At 40.0% G+C, this 17,650-nt stretch overlaps 1 protein-coding gene across 1 annotated transcript in view; it reads left to right on the top strand.

The window, feature by feature from the left end:
- Window positions 1-522: 522 nt before the first annotated feature.
- The window catches only part of PTH2R (parathyroid hormone 2 receptor), a 75,377-nt gene continuing 58,249 nt past the window's right edge, over window positions 523-17,650 (top strand). The window contains exon 1 of the mRNA XM_045806620.2: window positions 523-674. Coding sequence (XP_045662576.2) covers window positions 600-674 — 75 coding nt within the window. The 5' untranslated portion in view covers window positions 523-599. The remainder of the gene's footprint in view (window positions 675-17,650) is intronic.

A 17,650-nucleotide genomic window follows, 5' to 3' on the forward strand; every position in this document is an offset into this window, starting at 1 on the left:
AGGGAACCGGAGAACTTGAGAGGGTTGCGGGGACTGCTCCGCACACAGCTGCAGGCGCAGCGCCCGCCTGGCCTCCGAAGCCTTCAGCCACACTATCCAGGGCCTCCCGTGACTGGTGGTCAGCGCGCGGCTGGACAGCGGGGAACTTTCAGACCACTCGCTGAGGGCGCAGGGCGCCCCTAGAGACAGGGGGTTGGAACCCGGTACAGAGTGGACGGAAGTAGAGACGGCGCGAGCTGGGGGTGGCGGTAGCCGCGCTCGGGATCCGTTGCCCTCGGGTCCCCTGGGCTGCGGGACGCAGTGGCTCTGAGCAGGAGCTCGAGCGCTTCCCCGCCCCTCCTGCAACCACGCGGGGCGCGCAGTGATCCGCGGGGCTGCCGGACCCCTCCTCCCACGCGGGCCTTGCAGAGCCGCTTTCCCCGGGAGACCCAAGGCGCGGGCCTTGGCGCGCAGGAACGAGATCCGATAGGCGCTCCGGGCCGCCCCAGCTGCGCCGCGCTCCCGGCAGCAAGTTTGCCCCACGCCTGCCAAGTTGCGAGTGGGGAGCGTCTCCGGGCTCCGGGAGAGCGTCCCTGCTTCTCGCTCGGGCTCGTCCTGGCATGGCCCGGCCGGGAGCATCGCCCTACGTCTGGGGGTGGCTGGTGCTCGGCGGCTGCCTTCTCAGCGGAGCCCAGGTAAGAGCGGAGCCCCGCGGTATCTGCTTTGCGGAGCCTCCGGACTTGGCGTTAGGGAGACGGAGACCGAGGCGCGCGCGGGCTCATGCTAACACATGCACACACACACGCACACACACACACACACACACACACGCATCCCTCAGGGTTTGACAGGCATTTAGTGGAGCTGCAAAGATATGTTTTAGGTGGGCGTTCTGGGGTTCAGACCAGCGTTTTGGCATCTCAAAGTAAGGGGATATTTACAGCGGGTTCTGGATCAGGAGGGCGAGACTGGGAGGTGAACGAACTTTTCTTGCCCTGAGACTCCTTAGTTCTCGTTTGATTAATCCAAATTATTTTTGTCTGCTGGCAATTTACTGTCAATTTTGAGAACTGAAACTTCTAGGATCATTGTAACTACTGACTGAAAGGATAACCGGCTGTCCCTGATAGAGAGTCACATATCATTAAAGCGAAGACTTGATAGAAAAAAACATGCAGTTGTTAAAGCTTAGTTTGTTAATGTTAACAGTAAGTGTTAGTTGTCATTTCATGCTGCTAATACTGTTTAGAGATTTTTTGGATGATCTTTTAGAATAGGACCTTTCTAATGTGCAAGTCATAATTCAACCTCACATTTTTTTGAGTCAAATAAAATGTGGGGTTTACACTCAGCTTTTCAGATGAGCTGTATGGAGATGCGTGTAGTGATGGGTGTAATGCAGTCTAAGAGCCCTGTGAATTTAAACTGTATCAACGTTATTTCTCCCTTTTGTTCAGCAGGGGGCGCACCTTGACCGTCAAATGGAGCCCCAAGTATTTTTGTTTAATTCTTTAACCACGAGAAAATTAAGGCATTGATTTATGTATTAATACTATCTAAACTTAATACTATGTCCTTGGCTCTCAGATGATCAGTTTAAATGTCATTTTTCCTAAAAGCGCAAATAAAACATTTATTATTATTATTATTATTATTATTATTATTATTATTATTATTATTATTTACCACATAGCCACATATGTTAAAGGAAAAAGTATCCTGACCTGCTAAATACTGGGCTTTACTTAGCATGACCGGGATGTTTAATGCAAACTTGTTATGTTAAAAAATCAAACAATATGTGTATTATACGTTAACTAATAATATTAGCAATGGATGCCTTGAAGTAGGGTATGCTCAAACCTGAAAAATTTCACCCAGATAACAGAAGGAATATGAGCAAATGGAAAAAAAGAAACCCTAAACATTTGGTGACGGTTATGGAACTCTGGTGATCTCTAATGTATGTCCTGCATTTCTGTCTCATTAAGATATTTGAATAATATGCTTAAAAACATGGCTTCCTTGTATCAGGAGCAAATGAACTGTAATCATTTATTTTATTCAGTGTTCCAGATTACTTTTTTAAGGGAACTGGGAGATATTGATTAGCACAACAACAAAATATCACTATGAGATTGTGGGCAGAATATTTCTTTTGCTTTTAGCTTTCAATAAAATACTCAGGACATTGGACATTTTTTCTATAATTTTAAACCAAGGTTTCTCAGCCTTGGCACTATTGACACTCTGGGCCACATGGTTCTTTGTCGTGGGGACTGTCCTGTGCATTGTAGGGTATTTAGCACCATTCCTATCCTCTCCACTTGATGCCAGTAGCAGCCCCAACCCCCTCAACGCCCCCCCCCCCCCCCGCCCAATTGTGACAACCAAAAAATGTCTCTAGATGTTGCCAAATACCTCTTGGGAGACAAAATCAGCCCTGGTTGAGATAAATTGCTTTAAATTGACTTCCATTTAGGTTTATAAATTAAGAATGTATGAAATGACAGTGTGCGGTAACACTTTACATTTTTGGCCCTTTAAACAAAATCTGAGGTTAAAATAAAGTGATTTACGTTGACCCATTGCCACCTTCTCTGATCTTCAGTCTGTTCATCTTCATTCCCAGCTAATATGCATATTAAATTTAGGAAATATATTGATAGAACAACGAAGGGAATGTATCAAAGCAGAGCAAATGTTTAATATTGAATAAACATTGGATCACATCACAAAATAGATGATATAGACTAGTACCTGTCAATTGTTTTTAAAGATCCCTGTCATTTTTGGTTGGTGAAGATGGGCAGTTCAAAACTCATGTGTTCACGTAGCGTCGTTACAGTGCCCGGTAATGCATGTCTTCAAGTCAGCCTGTCCCGTGGGGGTGGGGAGCACTGTACAAATATGGGCAGTATTTTGTTTGCTGTGTCAGTGGGTCCTTCTGGACACAGACTCTGAGATGGAAGTCGTGGTACAGTAGGGTTACTGGGGAGTAATGCCTGTGAAAGAGAAAAGAGCAAGAAAGTAGAATCGGACAGGGAGAGCTTCAGACCAGGATGCAAATCTGGCAGAGTCTTGGCCAACCTCATGGAGAGCTCAGGAGTAGAGGTTGCCCATCAGAGGAGTCCCGTATGGTGATAAAACGGCCAGGTCCTAGTACTCCGACTGTTGTTTACTCATTAGCTCAGAATTGTTTATATAATTGTGCACTTGGCTCCAAAGCTGAGATGTTTGAAAGTACTGCAGCTGGAGGCTGTCAGGTAACCACACTCCTTCCACACAAATAGTTGGTTCTTTCTTGAAGGACTGTGTCAGTGGTGCACTTCCGTGTTTGCCTTCCTTACACAATTATCAAGGGACAACACTGGTTTTGCTGGGCTCAGGAATGGGCTGACCCCATGTGATTCAGTCACCTTCTGCAGGCTCAGTGGCTGCAGATCAGTGTGGCTCGGACAGTGTATGTGCCTGGAAGTGAGTACAAATCCATCACGACGACTGGAGAAAATTCCCAGAAGATCATGACATATTGAATGGAAGTATGTAAGTTCCATACAGTACTAGGTGTGAGGAGATACTCATGGGCAGGTTTTGTTTTTCAGTAATCACTCATTTTTTGCCTAAGTGGAATATCAGCCTTGTCATGGACATTCTGATGTGGGGAAAAGAGCAGTAGCCTGGGAACTCGAAAGCCACGTTCAATTTCCTCCTCCGAAAACATGCAACATCCTTGGGCATGAAACTTGATGTCTCTACTCTTACTCTGTTCAGTGAGAAGGATTAGCTCTACTGACCTTCCAGTGTGAAGACTCAGAGTCTATTGGGGAATCAGAAATCTCATACTTGGGGGGAAGGGGTGATAATCGGATTATATTTATTTACCTACCAAGTACCAAATACTGCACTAAGCGCTTTACTCTATTATTATCTCATTTAATTCTCATAGTTACTTTATGAGATAGGCACTGTAACTATTCATTTCATAAGTGAGAAAATGGGGCAAAGAGATGTTAGGTAATTTTCTCGGGTTGCACAGCTAACAAGAGTAGAGTAGTCATGATTCCACCCTGGCTTCTACCCTGGAACCCACCCCTCAGATTGGTGTCCTCATCATGGAGATCAGTTAGGCACTGCTGAGCTAAATTATGTCTATACAGCCCTCTGTCCCAACAATATCCACCCCTGTGTATATATCCCGAGGAATTTCTTAGACAAGTTCATAATGGTTACTGCAATAATTCTGTGGTGTTGGGGTCAACCTGGGTGTTCATAATGGGGTATGCTAAGCAGCAATATAAAGCAGTAGATTCAATGTACACAAAACAGCATGTATGAGATGTTTCCAACAGGATAAGCTATAGCATATAAACAATGAGATGTATGACATAATACCATTTGCATATATTTAAATACATGAACATAAAGCAGCAATGCATATTGTATAAACATACAGGTAAGAGATATATGTGTATATAAATTTCACATTAAGTGGTTGCATATGGAGAGGTAGTGAAGTAGGAGTGGGGTATAGAGAGAAAAGGGGAGATAGATGGACCAGTAAGTACGTAAGTAAGCGAGCCTACAGCCGTGTCGGTCAGTTGGAGATCATGGTGATAGCAGATGGAACTAGCAATGAGCCATCATTGGTAGGTTTAAGAATGAGGACATAATCAGGATGTAGGCAGCTTCTCCAAGATGGGAAGCTAAGGGACTACTCTTAGCAAAATCAAACTGAAACGACCGCTGATTGCGTCTGCGTGATGCCTATTTTCAGAAGCACTACTGTCGTTAAAGAGCCGGTGGTTGGTTTGTTGTTCTTTCCTGTTGATAGCCAGGCGGTTTGCATTGTCTTCCGGGCGTGGGGAAGCCTGTGTCCCCGAGGTGGCGGGCTTCTCTGCGGCTGCCCTAACTGCCATAGAATCCTCAGCCCCGGCAGCCTCGAAGCTGCACGGTGGAAGGGAGCTAGGTGTGGCCTCTTCCTGGCCATGCACAGAGAGGTTTCACTTCCTTGGAACTTCCTCAATTCTTCGTGAATAGAAAGAGAACCTTTTCAACGAACACTCACACATTCCATTTATTTTCCTGATTGAGCTTCAGTTGGTTTTGCCATCCGCTAGAATCCATGCTCTTTCTTTCCCCTCTGTTTGGGTTTTGCCTTCTCCTTGAGTTATTCTTTAACTCTTTTAATGGCAAGGTGACTTTAGGCGGCCCAGTGTACCTTCTGAGCCTCCATTTCCTCCAATCTGAAGTGACGGTGATGATGGTGCTTATCTCATGGGACGTGGGAATATTGAATTGAAAAATATGCAAACACACAAAAGCCTTAAGGTGTTGGATAATGAACGTGCCAGCTCTTTTCTATTAGTAGACTAGTTAAGGGCTTTTTAATGGAATGATTATTAGATTGAGATTACTTCTTAACATAATTGGGAGCCACTGAAGGGTTTTAAATGGTGTTGTGTGGGTGGGTGTGTGTGTGTGTATTTTGCAGGGTTATTCTCTCTGCCACCAACACTGTTCCTTCTGTTCCTTACAGTTTCTCCTTCAGAACCCAATTGCATTCTGGTAGCAATTGGACATTTTTTTCATAGTACTGATAGATGTTATAATTTTACATTTATTGATCTGAGTACTTGATTAATATCTGTCTCCCCCTTTGAAGAAGTCATTCTGAAGACAGAGCAGCTAATCAGAAGGCAGTTGCAGGTGTTCTGACTGGTGTGTCCTTGGAGAATTGGAGATGCAAGAAGGCAGATGGGTCCAAGAGATAGAAGGTACATTCAGCTGGAGGAAGAATGGACTGGGCCGATACGATGAGTGAAACTTTTAGATAAGCTTAGTGTAAGATGCTGGAGATATTTAGTAGCTGATTGGATATTGGATTATAAGGCTTAAGAAAACTCTGGATTTAGCATCAGCACTTTATAGGGAGTAGCTGAAACCACATGTGTGAATGATATTTTCAAAGAGGGTATAATGGAAGTAAAAGGACTGGCTAACTTGCTTAAAAGAGAGTATGCGGAGAGGTTTTCGGTAAGATTACTCTTGAACTGTAAATTCACAGGGAAAAATGGACTAATAAACAATTTGAAACACCTGTGGCAATCAGGGTGGGGTCTTTGGGTAGTAGGTTCTGTATAAATGTTCGAAAAAGCTCATTTGTATTTTTTTCATTTTAAGGAAATTCATCCTCTTTGATCCCACTTGGAACTGAAGTCTCTAATCACTTTCTGCTGTTTTAATTTTAAAATGGGCACTCTATTCTAAAGGGCAGAGGTTACAGAACCTGCATCTGGTCATGGAGATGGAGAGAAAAGTGCTGTTGGTCTCTAAGAGAGTTCGGTGTTTCCAGGGCTCCCTTGTCCTAATGACTGAAAAAGCAGGCTCAGTGTTGAGCTTAACAGTTATTCCATTGGCTGGTGGGATTTTATAGATGCTCAAAGAAAGTAACTCATAGCTTTCTGGAGGGGGGAGGAAGTATATAAAATGGTTGAGATTATGGACTTTGATATCAGAACTCAATTTGGAATTTACGTTTCCTACTCTCTCTTACTAACATCTCAAAAACTTGGCTTCTTCATTTGAAAAATGAGGATGACCTAATGCCGAATTCGATGAGTTGGTGTGGGTTACACAGCATGAAAATCTCAGGAGAAGCACTTAATGCAGTCCCTGTCACAGGGTTTGCTCACTCTTAAGTGTCAGCCATCACTGTTGTTGCTATCATCGTTGCCATCGTCGTCATCGTCATTTCTGTTATATTTTCTAACTAGCTAGTGCTGGTATAGAGAATCAGTTATTTTTATTTACTGATTCATACCTACCAAGTTTATTCTGGAGCAGTAACAATTTTCTCCAATGACTATAGCTGTTATTTCTTTTTATCCTTTGTCTTATCTTATTGCATTAACTAGAACTCCCAATGTAATGTTAGATGGTAGTAATTATTACAGGCATCTTATTTTATTATTTTGATGGGATGGCTTCTTAAAGATTTCTCAAATATGGTATTTGCTCATGTTCATCAGTGCTATTTTTTTAAAGTTGTTAAATGGAAGGCTAGTGTAGAAAGTTCTGAATTATATCATGTATAATTTTTATTTTAAAGTCATAAATGATATGCTATTTCTTGTTTTTTTTTTAAGATTTTATTTATTTATTTTAAAGAGAGAAAGAGAAAGAGACAGCATGAGAGGGAGGGGCAGGGGTGAGGGAGAGAGAGAATCTGAAGCAGACTCCATGCTGAGTGTGGAGCCTGACATGGAGCTCGATCCCAGGACCCCGTGATCATGGCCTGAGCTGAAACCAGGAGTTGGATACTTAATGGACTGTGCCACCCAGGAGCCCCTGATATGCTGTTTCTTTAAAAATATGTCAGATTAATCATTTTGATGTTCTGCCATAGATAGTGGATTACTTGAGGGCAAGAACTGATTCTTAATAACTTTTCTACAGTACATGGTACCTAGTAGATACTCATTAAATATTGGTAAGTGTTTGCCAGGTCGTAGGTAGAAGACCTATTATAGATTGCTGCTCGAATTAGCAAATAAGTCAAATACTCTTGTTAATAATAAGATACATATTGATAACGTACTTAAAAACCTACAAACAAACAAAAGTGTTGCTTAATACTGTTTGACCAGTTTATGTGACTAGATTAGAGCAGACTTCTCTGTGTAATTAGGGCAAACTTCTGCCTCTCCTTTATGAAACCATTTACATCAAATTGCAAACTGGCTACCATTTCTTAAATGAGACTAATTTATACTTCTTGTCACTTTCCTTACTTATGTAATCAGGCTAGTTCTCTTTTCTATGAGAAAAAAAATTTTGGTTATTTTTTTTAAACACACTTTCTTAGAGCAAAGATTATGTTGAACAATGCATTTAAACCAATTTTGTGGGCATGAGGTACGTCTGAGCTTGCATATTCTTCCGCCTACACCACGGGAGAATCTGCCTTCAGAAGGGCGCTCAAGCATGTAATGAGCACCAAGGTGGAACTTCTCCTCTCAGTATATATTCTGGGATCTTATTTCCTAGATGAATAAAGTCTGTAAGACACGATGACATCCAGAAGCTTTTAGGTAGTCATGTAAGCGGGACTGAAGCACCATTTTCGTGTTGATTAATTGAACTTAGAGATATCTACAAAACTAGAAGAAACCATAAGTAGACATGTGGGGCTTCCCTGCAGTCTTAAAAATGCCTTTTAAAATCAATCCAAAAGACAGAGCATGCTTCTGTTTCCCACCAGATTGGTAATATATGAGTAATGGCGTTTTGTTTGTGAGTTTATCACATTTTTTACCACTCATGCTCATTGTGTCGTAAGTGCCCAAGAGCCACACTGTCGCTCCTGACCTACTGAGGAAGATTTTGACTGTATCCGTTAGCTTGATTTTGGTGATGGTATCATAAGTGTTTGCGTATGTCCAAACCCATCAAATTGTACCTATTAAATATATGTCGTTCTTTGTATTTCTTTCTTTCTTTCTTTCTTTCTTTCTTTCTTTCTTTCTTTCTTTCTTTTTTTTTTTTTTTTTAGATTTTACTTATTTATTTGAGAGAGAGAGAGTGTGTGCACGCACCAGCTGGGGGGTGGGGGCGAGGAGCAGAGGGAGAGGGACAAACAGACTGAACTGAGCATGGAGCCCAATGTGGGGCTTGATCCCATGACCCCGAGATCATGACCTGAGCTGAAACCAAGAGTTGGACACTTTAAACGACTGAGCCACCCAGGTACCCCTACTACTTTGTATTTCAATAAAGCTGTTAAAAAAAATAGAACACCTTACCTAACAAACAAAAATAATCCCTCCAAACAGGGTAAAATGGGTAAGGTGGTCAATGGTACAAACTTCCAGTTTTAAAATAAGTAAGCCATAAGGGTGTAATGTGCAGTGTGATGACCATAGTTATAACACTGTATTGCATATTTGAAAGTTGCCAAGAGAGTAGATTTTAAAATTTCTCATCATGAGAAAAAAGTTTGGTGAATATATGGTAACAGATGCTAAATGGACTTACTGTGGTTATCATTTCACGATACATACAAATACCCAATCAGTATGCCTGGAAATAATACAACACGTTACACATCAATTGTATATCAATTAAAACACAACAGTAAAAAACCCCATAACCTTCTATTCATAACACTTCAGTTCAGCAAGTACTTTGAGGGTCTCACATGTGCTGGATACTGTGACAATCACCGGAAATAGAAATACAGCCAAAACACATGCCCACCTTTTCAAACAGATCGTGTTCAGCATTCTTAGAAAGGTTTCTACATTTGAATTAATGTTTACTACAACCTTTGGGTGATGATGATTCCTTTGGGAGGGAAGTCAACCTCATAAGACACTATACTGTTGGGTGGCTGCCTCTTGTGTCCCTCCCCTCATCTGTCCAAAAGTCTGTGTCCCAGACTACACTGATCTCACACAGTCTTGTCAAATATAGCTCTTTCCCACTTCCCCCACCCCTGGACCTCTGGGTTAAGTTTTATTTTACCTCCAGTAAGACCATGCGGACTCTCACTTCTCACTGATTTAGAACCCCTTTATTATTCCCAGATCTATTGACTCAATTCCTCATTACATGTTACTTTTTCCTACTCCCCACACACCACTAGTCATTCAACTGTCTAAAGATAGTCATACCTCGACCTCCTCTCGTTCATCCATAAAGCTAGCTGTTGTGTGATAGGTGGTCACATCCTTAGGTCAGAAATTAGGGAAACCAAAGTTTCATTCCAACATTCATCCCTTTTTTGAGAGGTCATAGAAAATGGTTTAATTTACAAGTTCTCATAGTAATTTTCCTTTATTCTCTTAATATATGTGCGTAATTGTTAATGAGTGCAGAGTTTCTAGTATGTCAAACTTACCTTCTAGTTTCTTGACCTTATTATTAATGGTGGTTTTACCTCATTGCTTTTGCTCAAAATTAGCCATCTCATTCCCATTGGATATCAACCATGTTATTTTTCCCAGCACGACTTTCTCAGGATCCCAGAGCTACGCTGCATGACAGATGTGTTGCCCGGGGTGGTGACACTACAGATACAAATGGCTGGAATGTTTTCACTGCGATTTGGCCTGCAGCCTGATTTTCTGTGTCTCAACTTCTGGTCGCCAACTGCCTGAAGGAAACAGTCATCTTCTTGATGCATTGTTACATCCCCAAACAGACCAACACTGTTTGTTAGGGTAGGAGTAGCTTATTTATTTTGCATTGCATTTCTTTTTCTTTTCCTTTTTTTTTTTTTTGGTTGTACAATGTGATTCTTTTAAAGGTGTACAACACGATAATTTAATATATATACACATTGTGAAATGATTATCATTATCATGTTAATTAACACATCCATCGCCTCACTGTGTGTGTGTGTGTGTGTGCTGAGAACACTTAAGAGCCCCAGGCTTGCCCTGGAGATACTGCAGGTTTGGTTTCAGACCACTGTAATAAAGTGAATATTGCAAGAAAGTGAGTCAAATAAATTATTAGGTTTCCCAGTGAATATAAAAATTTTATTTATATTATATGGTAGTCTATTAAGTGTGTGATAGCTTTATGTCTGAAAAAAACACAAGGTACATAATTAAAAGTACTTGATTGCTGAACAAAGGCTAACCATCACTTGAGATTTCAGTGTATCATAATCATGGATCCCAGATCACCATAAAAAATGATAATACGTGAAAGAGCTTGAAATATTGTGAGAATTACCAAAATATGACACAGAGACATGAAATGAGCAAATGCTGTTGGGAAAATGGCGTGATTTGATGCAGGGTTGCCACAACCCTTCAATTTGTAAAAAAACTCAGCATCTGAGAAATGCAATAAGGCAAAGTGCAGTAAAGTGGGTATGCCTGTTTTTGAAATTCTGTATTTCGCCATAATTACAGGGACCCCATTCAAAGTAAATTTTCAGCTTTTCTATGTTCAAAGAAAACTTCCCAAATTCTTAGTGTGGAATGATTTCGAAAGCCATTTTAGATGTACTAGCTAGGTACGTTTTTAAGTAACTAAAGCTCTTGGGCCAATTTTGCTGAGACTTGAAAATGGAGCTTTTGACTTGATCGAATGTTGCACGCCCCTGCTTGATCCTGCGTGCATAGTTCTTAACTTGGCTAATTCTGAATTTGTGTGTTGATGGCAACTTTCCTTAAGATAAGTAAATTACTTTTGAGGAAGATACACACAGTTGCTTTACTGAATTGCCAAGGGAGTTATTTTAAATTAGTTGATGATTAATAGTTGACAATTAATCTTTTGCTTGGGAGATTTGGTAATGGGTGGGAATTTAAAAATTGTCAGTTCTAATTGGTTTTCCTTGAGAGGATAGGGAATCTTTCATATTTATAGAAACCTATAAATTACGGGGAGCTACCTAATGCATGATTTCTTTTGCACTCAAATTCTTTGCCAAACAGTCTTAATATATTTGAACTGAATTTAGCTCAAATTAATAGATTACATGGCATTTAATTTAAGTTGGTCTTTCTCTGTCATGGTTGTAATCATTAAATACAATTTACTAAAAACTCTTTATTGAATGAAGAAAATATTTTGAGAAAATTGTAGTTTCACATGTAGTATAAGAAATAACACAGGGATTCTGCATACCTTTTACCCAATTTCTCCCTGTGGGGACATCTCTCATAACTATAATACAATAGCCCAAGCAGGAAATTGATATTGGTATAATCCACCTACTTAATTCAGCTGTCACTGGTCTTATAAGTATTCATTGGCTTGTGTACATTTAGTTTTATGCAGTTTTATGACATGCACAGATGCCCTTGACCACCACCATAGTCAAGATACAGAACAGTTTCGACACAGGAATCCCTCTTGCTACCTTTCCATAGCCACAGCCTCTTCCTTCTACCTTGTTCCCTGCTCTCTCCAATACCTGGCAACCACTGATCTGTCTTCATCTCTATCATCATTAGAAGACTTAAAAAATTAGCTATGCTTGGTTTCTAAGTAGTGCTTGGAGCTCTAGAAATACCTAATAAATTCGTGTGGTTAAAATGAAAGAGAAAGGGTGGATGATAGGTGTGAAGGATGACAGTTCCATGTGGTCACTCTCCTCATGCTGAAATCCTAACAGACTTTGAATGAGGCCACAGATAGGGCCATTGTCTTAAAGTGTTTTCAGTTTGCTTCCTGTGTGAACGTTACGATTTACTGCCGAATGTGCAAAATGGGCTGGTCTTTAGACTTAATTCTGAGTTAGAGATCCGTTTGTGAAAGGATTAAAAAACTTGAGAGGTATGGACACGTGTTTGGTGTGTGTGTGTGTGTGTGTGTGTGTGTGTGTGTGTGTGTGTGTTTTATCCATATAACTTGTTTTACTTTGAATTTAAAAAGGACAAATGGGGAAACACTTTCATAGGTGGTGTTTTAATTAAAGGTGAATGGTTCAATATTTTCCTCAAAGCTATCAGTTTATTATAACAGAATCTTTTTTTCTGTTCGAACCTAATATTACAGACAATAAATTCTAAGTAAATAAAAACATTTCATTCTCAAATTCACTTCACAATGTAAAAACTTCGGCTACTCTCAAGGATCACACTCTTGAGAGTGAAATCAGTATTTAAGTAAAGTAAAATAAAATATTAATAGGTCTGTATGAACTCTTTTGAGGCCTGTATAAAAACATGAAGTAGAAAGTTAATAAAACTGATTTATTATTTGGCTCGTCAATCCTGGACTGTATGACTAATCCTGAATTCCAAACAAAATTCCTTATTATAGACCAACTCACCTTTCTCTTGGACCACGGAAAGTAGAACGTCCAAAGAAATTCATTCTCTTTAAATATATTTAATATATGAACATTACAATAACTTTCTAAGAAGGCATTATATGCACTTAGGAAACTTCACTTTATAAAGGAGATATTTTTGCAAAATTATAAAATAGTCACATTTTAACATTTCTTATTTACCTTTGTTTTTTACAACCACCTTCTGGCAAGTCTTCATGTACTAAAATGAGGTAATATTTTTATATATATTGTGTTTTTTCAAGTTAGGACAGATTGTTTCTTTTGAAAAAAAATTAACTTAGGTAATTACAGATTCATATGCAGTTGTAAGAAATAATACAGAGAGAACCCTGTACCCTCTACCCAGTTTCTCCCAGTGGTAACAACTTACAAAGGTATAGTCCAACATCACAACCAGCATACTGACATCCATAAAGTCGAGATACAGAACTTTCCGATCTCCTAAAGATTCCCCTTCTGTTGCCGTTCTATAGACACACTCACATCTCCTCCTCAGCCCTAGGGCAACCACTAATCTGTCCTCCATTTCTATAATTTACTTTGTGTCTTCTCTCTCTTTTTCACTTTGTTCGCTTGCTAGAAGTTTGTCAATTTTATTGTTTTTTCAAAGACCTAACTCTTTGTTTCATTGATAGTCTCTATTTTTTAAAAAATTTTATTGATTTCTGTTTTTATCTTTATTAAGTCCTTCTATTCGCTTTGGTTTTGGTTTGCTCTTCTTTTTCCGGCTCCTTGAGGCAGAGCGTTATGTTATTGGTGCGAGACTTTTCTTCTTTTCCAGTGTAGGTATTTAGTGCTGTAAATTTCAGCATTGCTTTAGCTCTGCCTTACACATTTTGATATTTTATGTTTTCATTTTCATTCAGTTCAGTGTATTGTTTTGATTTCCCCTGAGACTTCCTTTTTGACCCATGGATTATTTAGAAGTATGTTGCTTAGTTTCCACGTGTGTGAAGATTTTCCTGTGATCTTTCTGTTTTTGATTTCTAGCTTGAGCCCATTGTGTCTGAGAACCTAGTCTTTATGATTTCAGTTCTAAACTTGTTGAGGTCTGTTTTAGGGTCTGGGACATGGTCTGCCTTGGTACATATCCTGTGAGCACTCGGAAAGAATCTGGACTCTTGCCTTGTGGAGTGAAGTGTTCTGTAAGTGGAGTGAAGTGTCTGTTAGACCGTCTTGGTTGATGGCGTTGTTGAGTTCTTCTCTGTCCGTGTTGCTCTTCTGTCTCGTTCTGTCAATTGAGCAAGGAGTATTGAAGTTTCCAACTATAATTGTGGCCTTGTCTATTTCCTCTTTCAATTCTATCAATGTTTCCCTCACATATTTTTCTGGTTTCTTTTTTAAAATATTTATTTATTTATTTTAGAGAGAGAGTAAGAGTGTGTGGGCCAGAGGGAAAAGGAGAGAGAGAATCTCGAGCAGACTCCTCCCTGAGCGCAGAGCCCCACGCGGGGCTCAATCTCATGACCCTGAGATCATGACCTGAGCTGAAACCAAGAGCCAGTGGCTTCACCAACTGAGCCACCCAGGTGCCCTATTTTTGTTTTTTGTTGCATACACTTTTAAGATAGCTATGTTTTTTTGGTGGAATGCCACTTTTATCCTTAGATAATGTCCCTCTTGGTCTCTGGTAGTTTTGTTTGCTCTGAAATCTACTTTATCTGGTATTAAGATAATTGGGGAAGTGAGGGTGTCGGTAGAAGTAGCAGTTTAAGTTCCCCAGCCAGCTGCTTTTGACACCCAAGGTGGGGAGCTCCTTGTTGCTGACGAATGTGGATGTGAGTTCTGCTCCCCACGTGGTCTCCACTGACACCACAGTGGGGTGGCCTCATTGCTAGGCTGACTCCCTACTTGGTCTTTTCTGACAGCACCCCAAGGAGGGGTACCTTTTCCCTGGCAGCAGGGGGTGGAAGTCCAGGCTCTCCTCATGGTCTCCACTGACCCCTGAGGGGCAATGGGGCATGATACAGCCCAGTGTGGGTCAATGTCCTGGCTCTCTACTTTGCTCTCAAACCACACTGGAGAGAGTGTAGGGTCACCTCCTTACAACCCGCCTAAGGGTGGATCTCCACTTGGCCTTTGCTGGTGTCAGTTGGGATAGAACTGCAATGTTTTTTCTGTGGTGTTTGGCTTAGGTCGAGCTGTTATTGTGTAAAAGTTTTCTGTCTAGTCAGGCTGTCCCTTTCCTTCCTTGCTGTAGAAAATATGGTTTTCTTGAGGGTTTTTTTTGGGGGGGGCAGTGTCTGTTGTTGTTTCAGAGTTGCCAGCTTCTCAACTCCAAGTCCCAAATACATAAGGCAAAAAGAAAACCGAGAGAATTGACCACTTGGTTGTTCTTTGGGATCTGAGGTCCCTAGCTGGTCTGCTGTCTGCTCTTTGCCTTTCAGAATCATCTCATGTTCATTTTATAGATAATGTCCAGAGCTTTTAGTTGTACTTACTGGGAGAAGTAGAGAAAAATACATCTATTCCATCATGCAGAGGAGGAAATTCCAGAATGCTTCTTTTTAAGAACATCTAACTTATGGGTTCATGTTTACTTAAAAATGTAATAAATGTGAATATTGAAATTATAAGAATTTGCATATTCTGATTTTAACCAACCAGTATCTGTAACAACAACTTTAAGTACTTTCAGTAAAATGCATTTTATTTCAAATTATAAATAATCACTTACCCAGAAAAAATTACTGATATATTCTTTTTTTTTTTTTTTTTTTTTTTTACCAAATGTGCCATTTTATTTTGGATGCAATTGTTGCTTTTGGAGTAACAGACATTCAAAATGAAACCTCTTCTTCTGTTTTAAGTGTACTATGATTTTACTGTCCCCCTATGGTGAAGAACTTGTATCTGCAACTAAGGAGGGAGGGAAAGCAATATAAAAGATGTTAAACATTTCCTCTTTCTCACTTGAAATGACTAAAGAGCAATTTAAAAGATCACGAATTAGTACATTCTAATCAAATTTGCTTCTGGTTAATAAACTGACCACAATGTGTAGAGCTGCAGTTTATATGATGCTTGTGTTTCTGAAGAGGTGGTCCTGATAAAAAGGCTAAATCTGCACTACAGAAAACAAAAAATGTATTTATTCAAGTAAAAATGGGCAAGGGGCGACTTGCAGCGTTCATGTTTCATAACTGAAGTCGGATTTCTCTGAATCAAATGTATAGCTCTGAAACTTGATCACAGCTTACCCAGTGTTTTCTAGGATTGAAGTAAAAGAAAATAACTATTGAACTGAAAAAGCAAACAACAAAAACCAGCCAGAAAACAGGACGAAGCAAAACATGGATGGTGCTTGGCTGTTTCTGGATAATAAATGGGAAGCAGTCCGTTTTACTACTCTGCTTACCCACAAGGCTCAGAGGCCCACATTGCATTCTCCCTTCTGGGTAAGTGAGCGTTTCATGGCTCACTTGCAGTGTAGCCACTTTTAACTCAGGATCTGCATTGTGTTCGCCTGCTGACTAAATTATGGGGTGTATTCCAATCCAAAAAATCATTTTTTGTTTATTCTCTCCTTTCGTAAATATCATTAAATGTGAGCATTGAACTATGAATATTATCCAGAAATCTCTAAAACTATGTACCAGACCATTCACTGAACTACTCTTTGTATTATAAATATATTAGGAAATAAACTCTTAATTTTAAGGAATAAGCCTTTTTTTATGCTGAAACTAGTTCTTATGATAGATATTTTTCCTGTATCTTCCATTTCAAGTTAGCATGCCAATGCGTCATTTTATATGTTACTTAAAATCATAATTATCAGTAATCTCTGGGTCTTTATGGCTAATAATACAAACATCTTTCTATTTCTAATGTTTAGTCCATTATTGTATTACAAAACATAAAAAGGTTGTTTTTCCCACATTCCTTAAAGAATGATTCTAGAGAGTAAGTATTTGCAACCTGAAATTAAAGATTTGGGGTTTGCAAAGGGTTGTATTATTGGGAGTTGGTCACTTAGGTAAATTGATGGGTTTTATCAATTTAAGAATTTCTAAGCCTCCTACAGAAAAACAGAAATGCAAAGCTCTGGACCCTATTATTATTATTATTATTATTATTATTATTATTATTATTTTAAAGATTTTATTTATTTTTTTGAAAGGGAGAGTGAGCATGAGCAGGGGAGGGGCAGAGGCAGGGGGAGAAGGAGAAGCAGACTCCCCACTGAGCAAGGAGCCCAACATGGGGCTGGATCTCAGGACCCTGGGATCATGACCTGAGCTGAAGGCGGACACTTAAGTAACTGAGCCACCCAGGCCCCCCTGAACCCCACTATTGTTAACAAATCTACGAAACCCATAATACTCAGTATTCTTTTTCTAGAGAACACCTGTAGAAATTTGTGGTTGTTTAAAGATATATTTATATATTTTTTGATGCCTCCCTTTAAAAGATAGAGATTAATTCCTCTCCTCTCAAGTGAGACTTGGTGGCTTGCTTTTAGCTAACGGAATATGATGGGAATGACCATGAGTGACATCTGAGATTAGATCATAAAAGGCATGGTGGGTTTCTCCTTGCTTTCTCTCTGGAATCACTCATCTGTGGGAAGCCAGTTGTCATGTTGTAAAGACACTCAGGCACCCGTATGGAGAGAACTGTGTGGTGAGGAACTAACATTTCCTCTCATCAGACACTGAGGAACTGAAGCCCTCTGCCAATAGCTGTGTGAGTTCACCATCTCAGAAGTGGATTCTCTAGTCCCAGTCGAGTCTAGGTGACAGCATCTGTAGCTGAAGTCTTAACTGAAACCTCATAAGAGACTGAGCCCAGAACCACCCAGCTAAGCCTCTCTCAAGTTGTGAGATAATTAATGTTTATTGTTTTAAG

This window comes from Ursus americanus, chromosome 1 (assembly GCF_024610735.1).
Source record: "Ursus americanus isolate L20-20 chromosome 1, mUrsAme1.1.p, whole genome shotgun sequence".
In the NCBI taxonomy this organism is placed as follows: Eukaryota; Metazoa; Chordata; class Mammalia; order Carnivora; family Ursidae; genus Ursus; species Ursus americanus.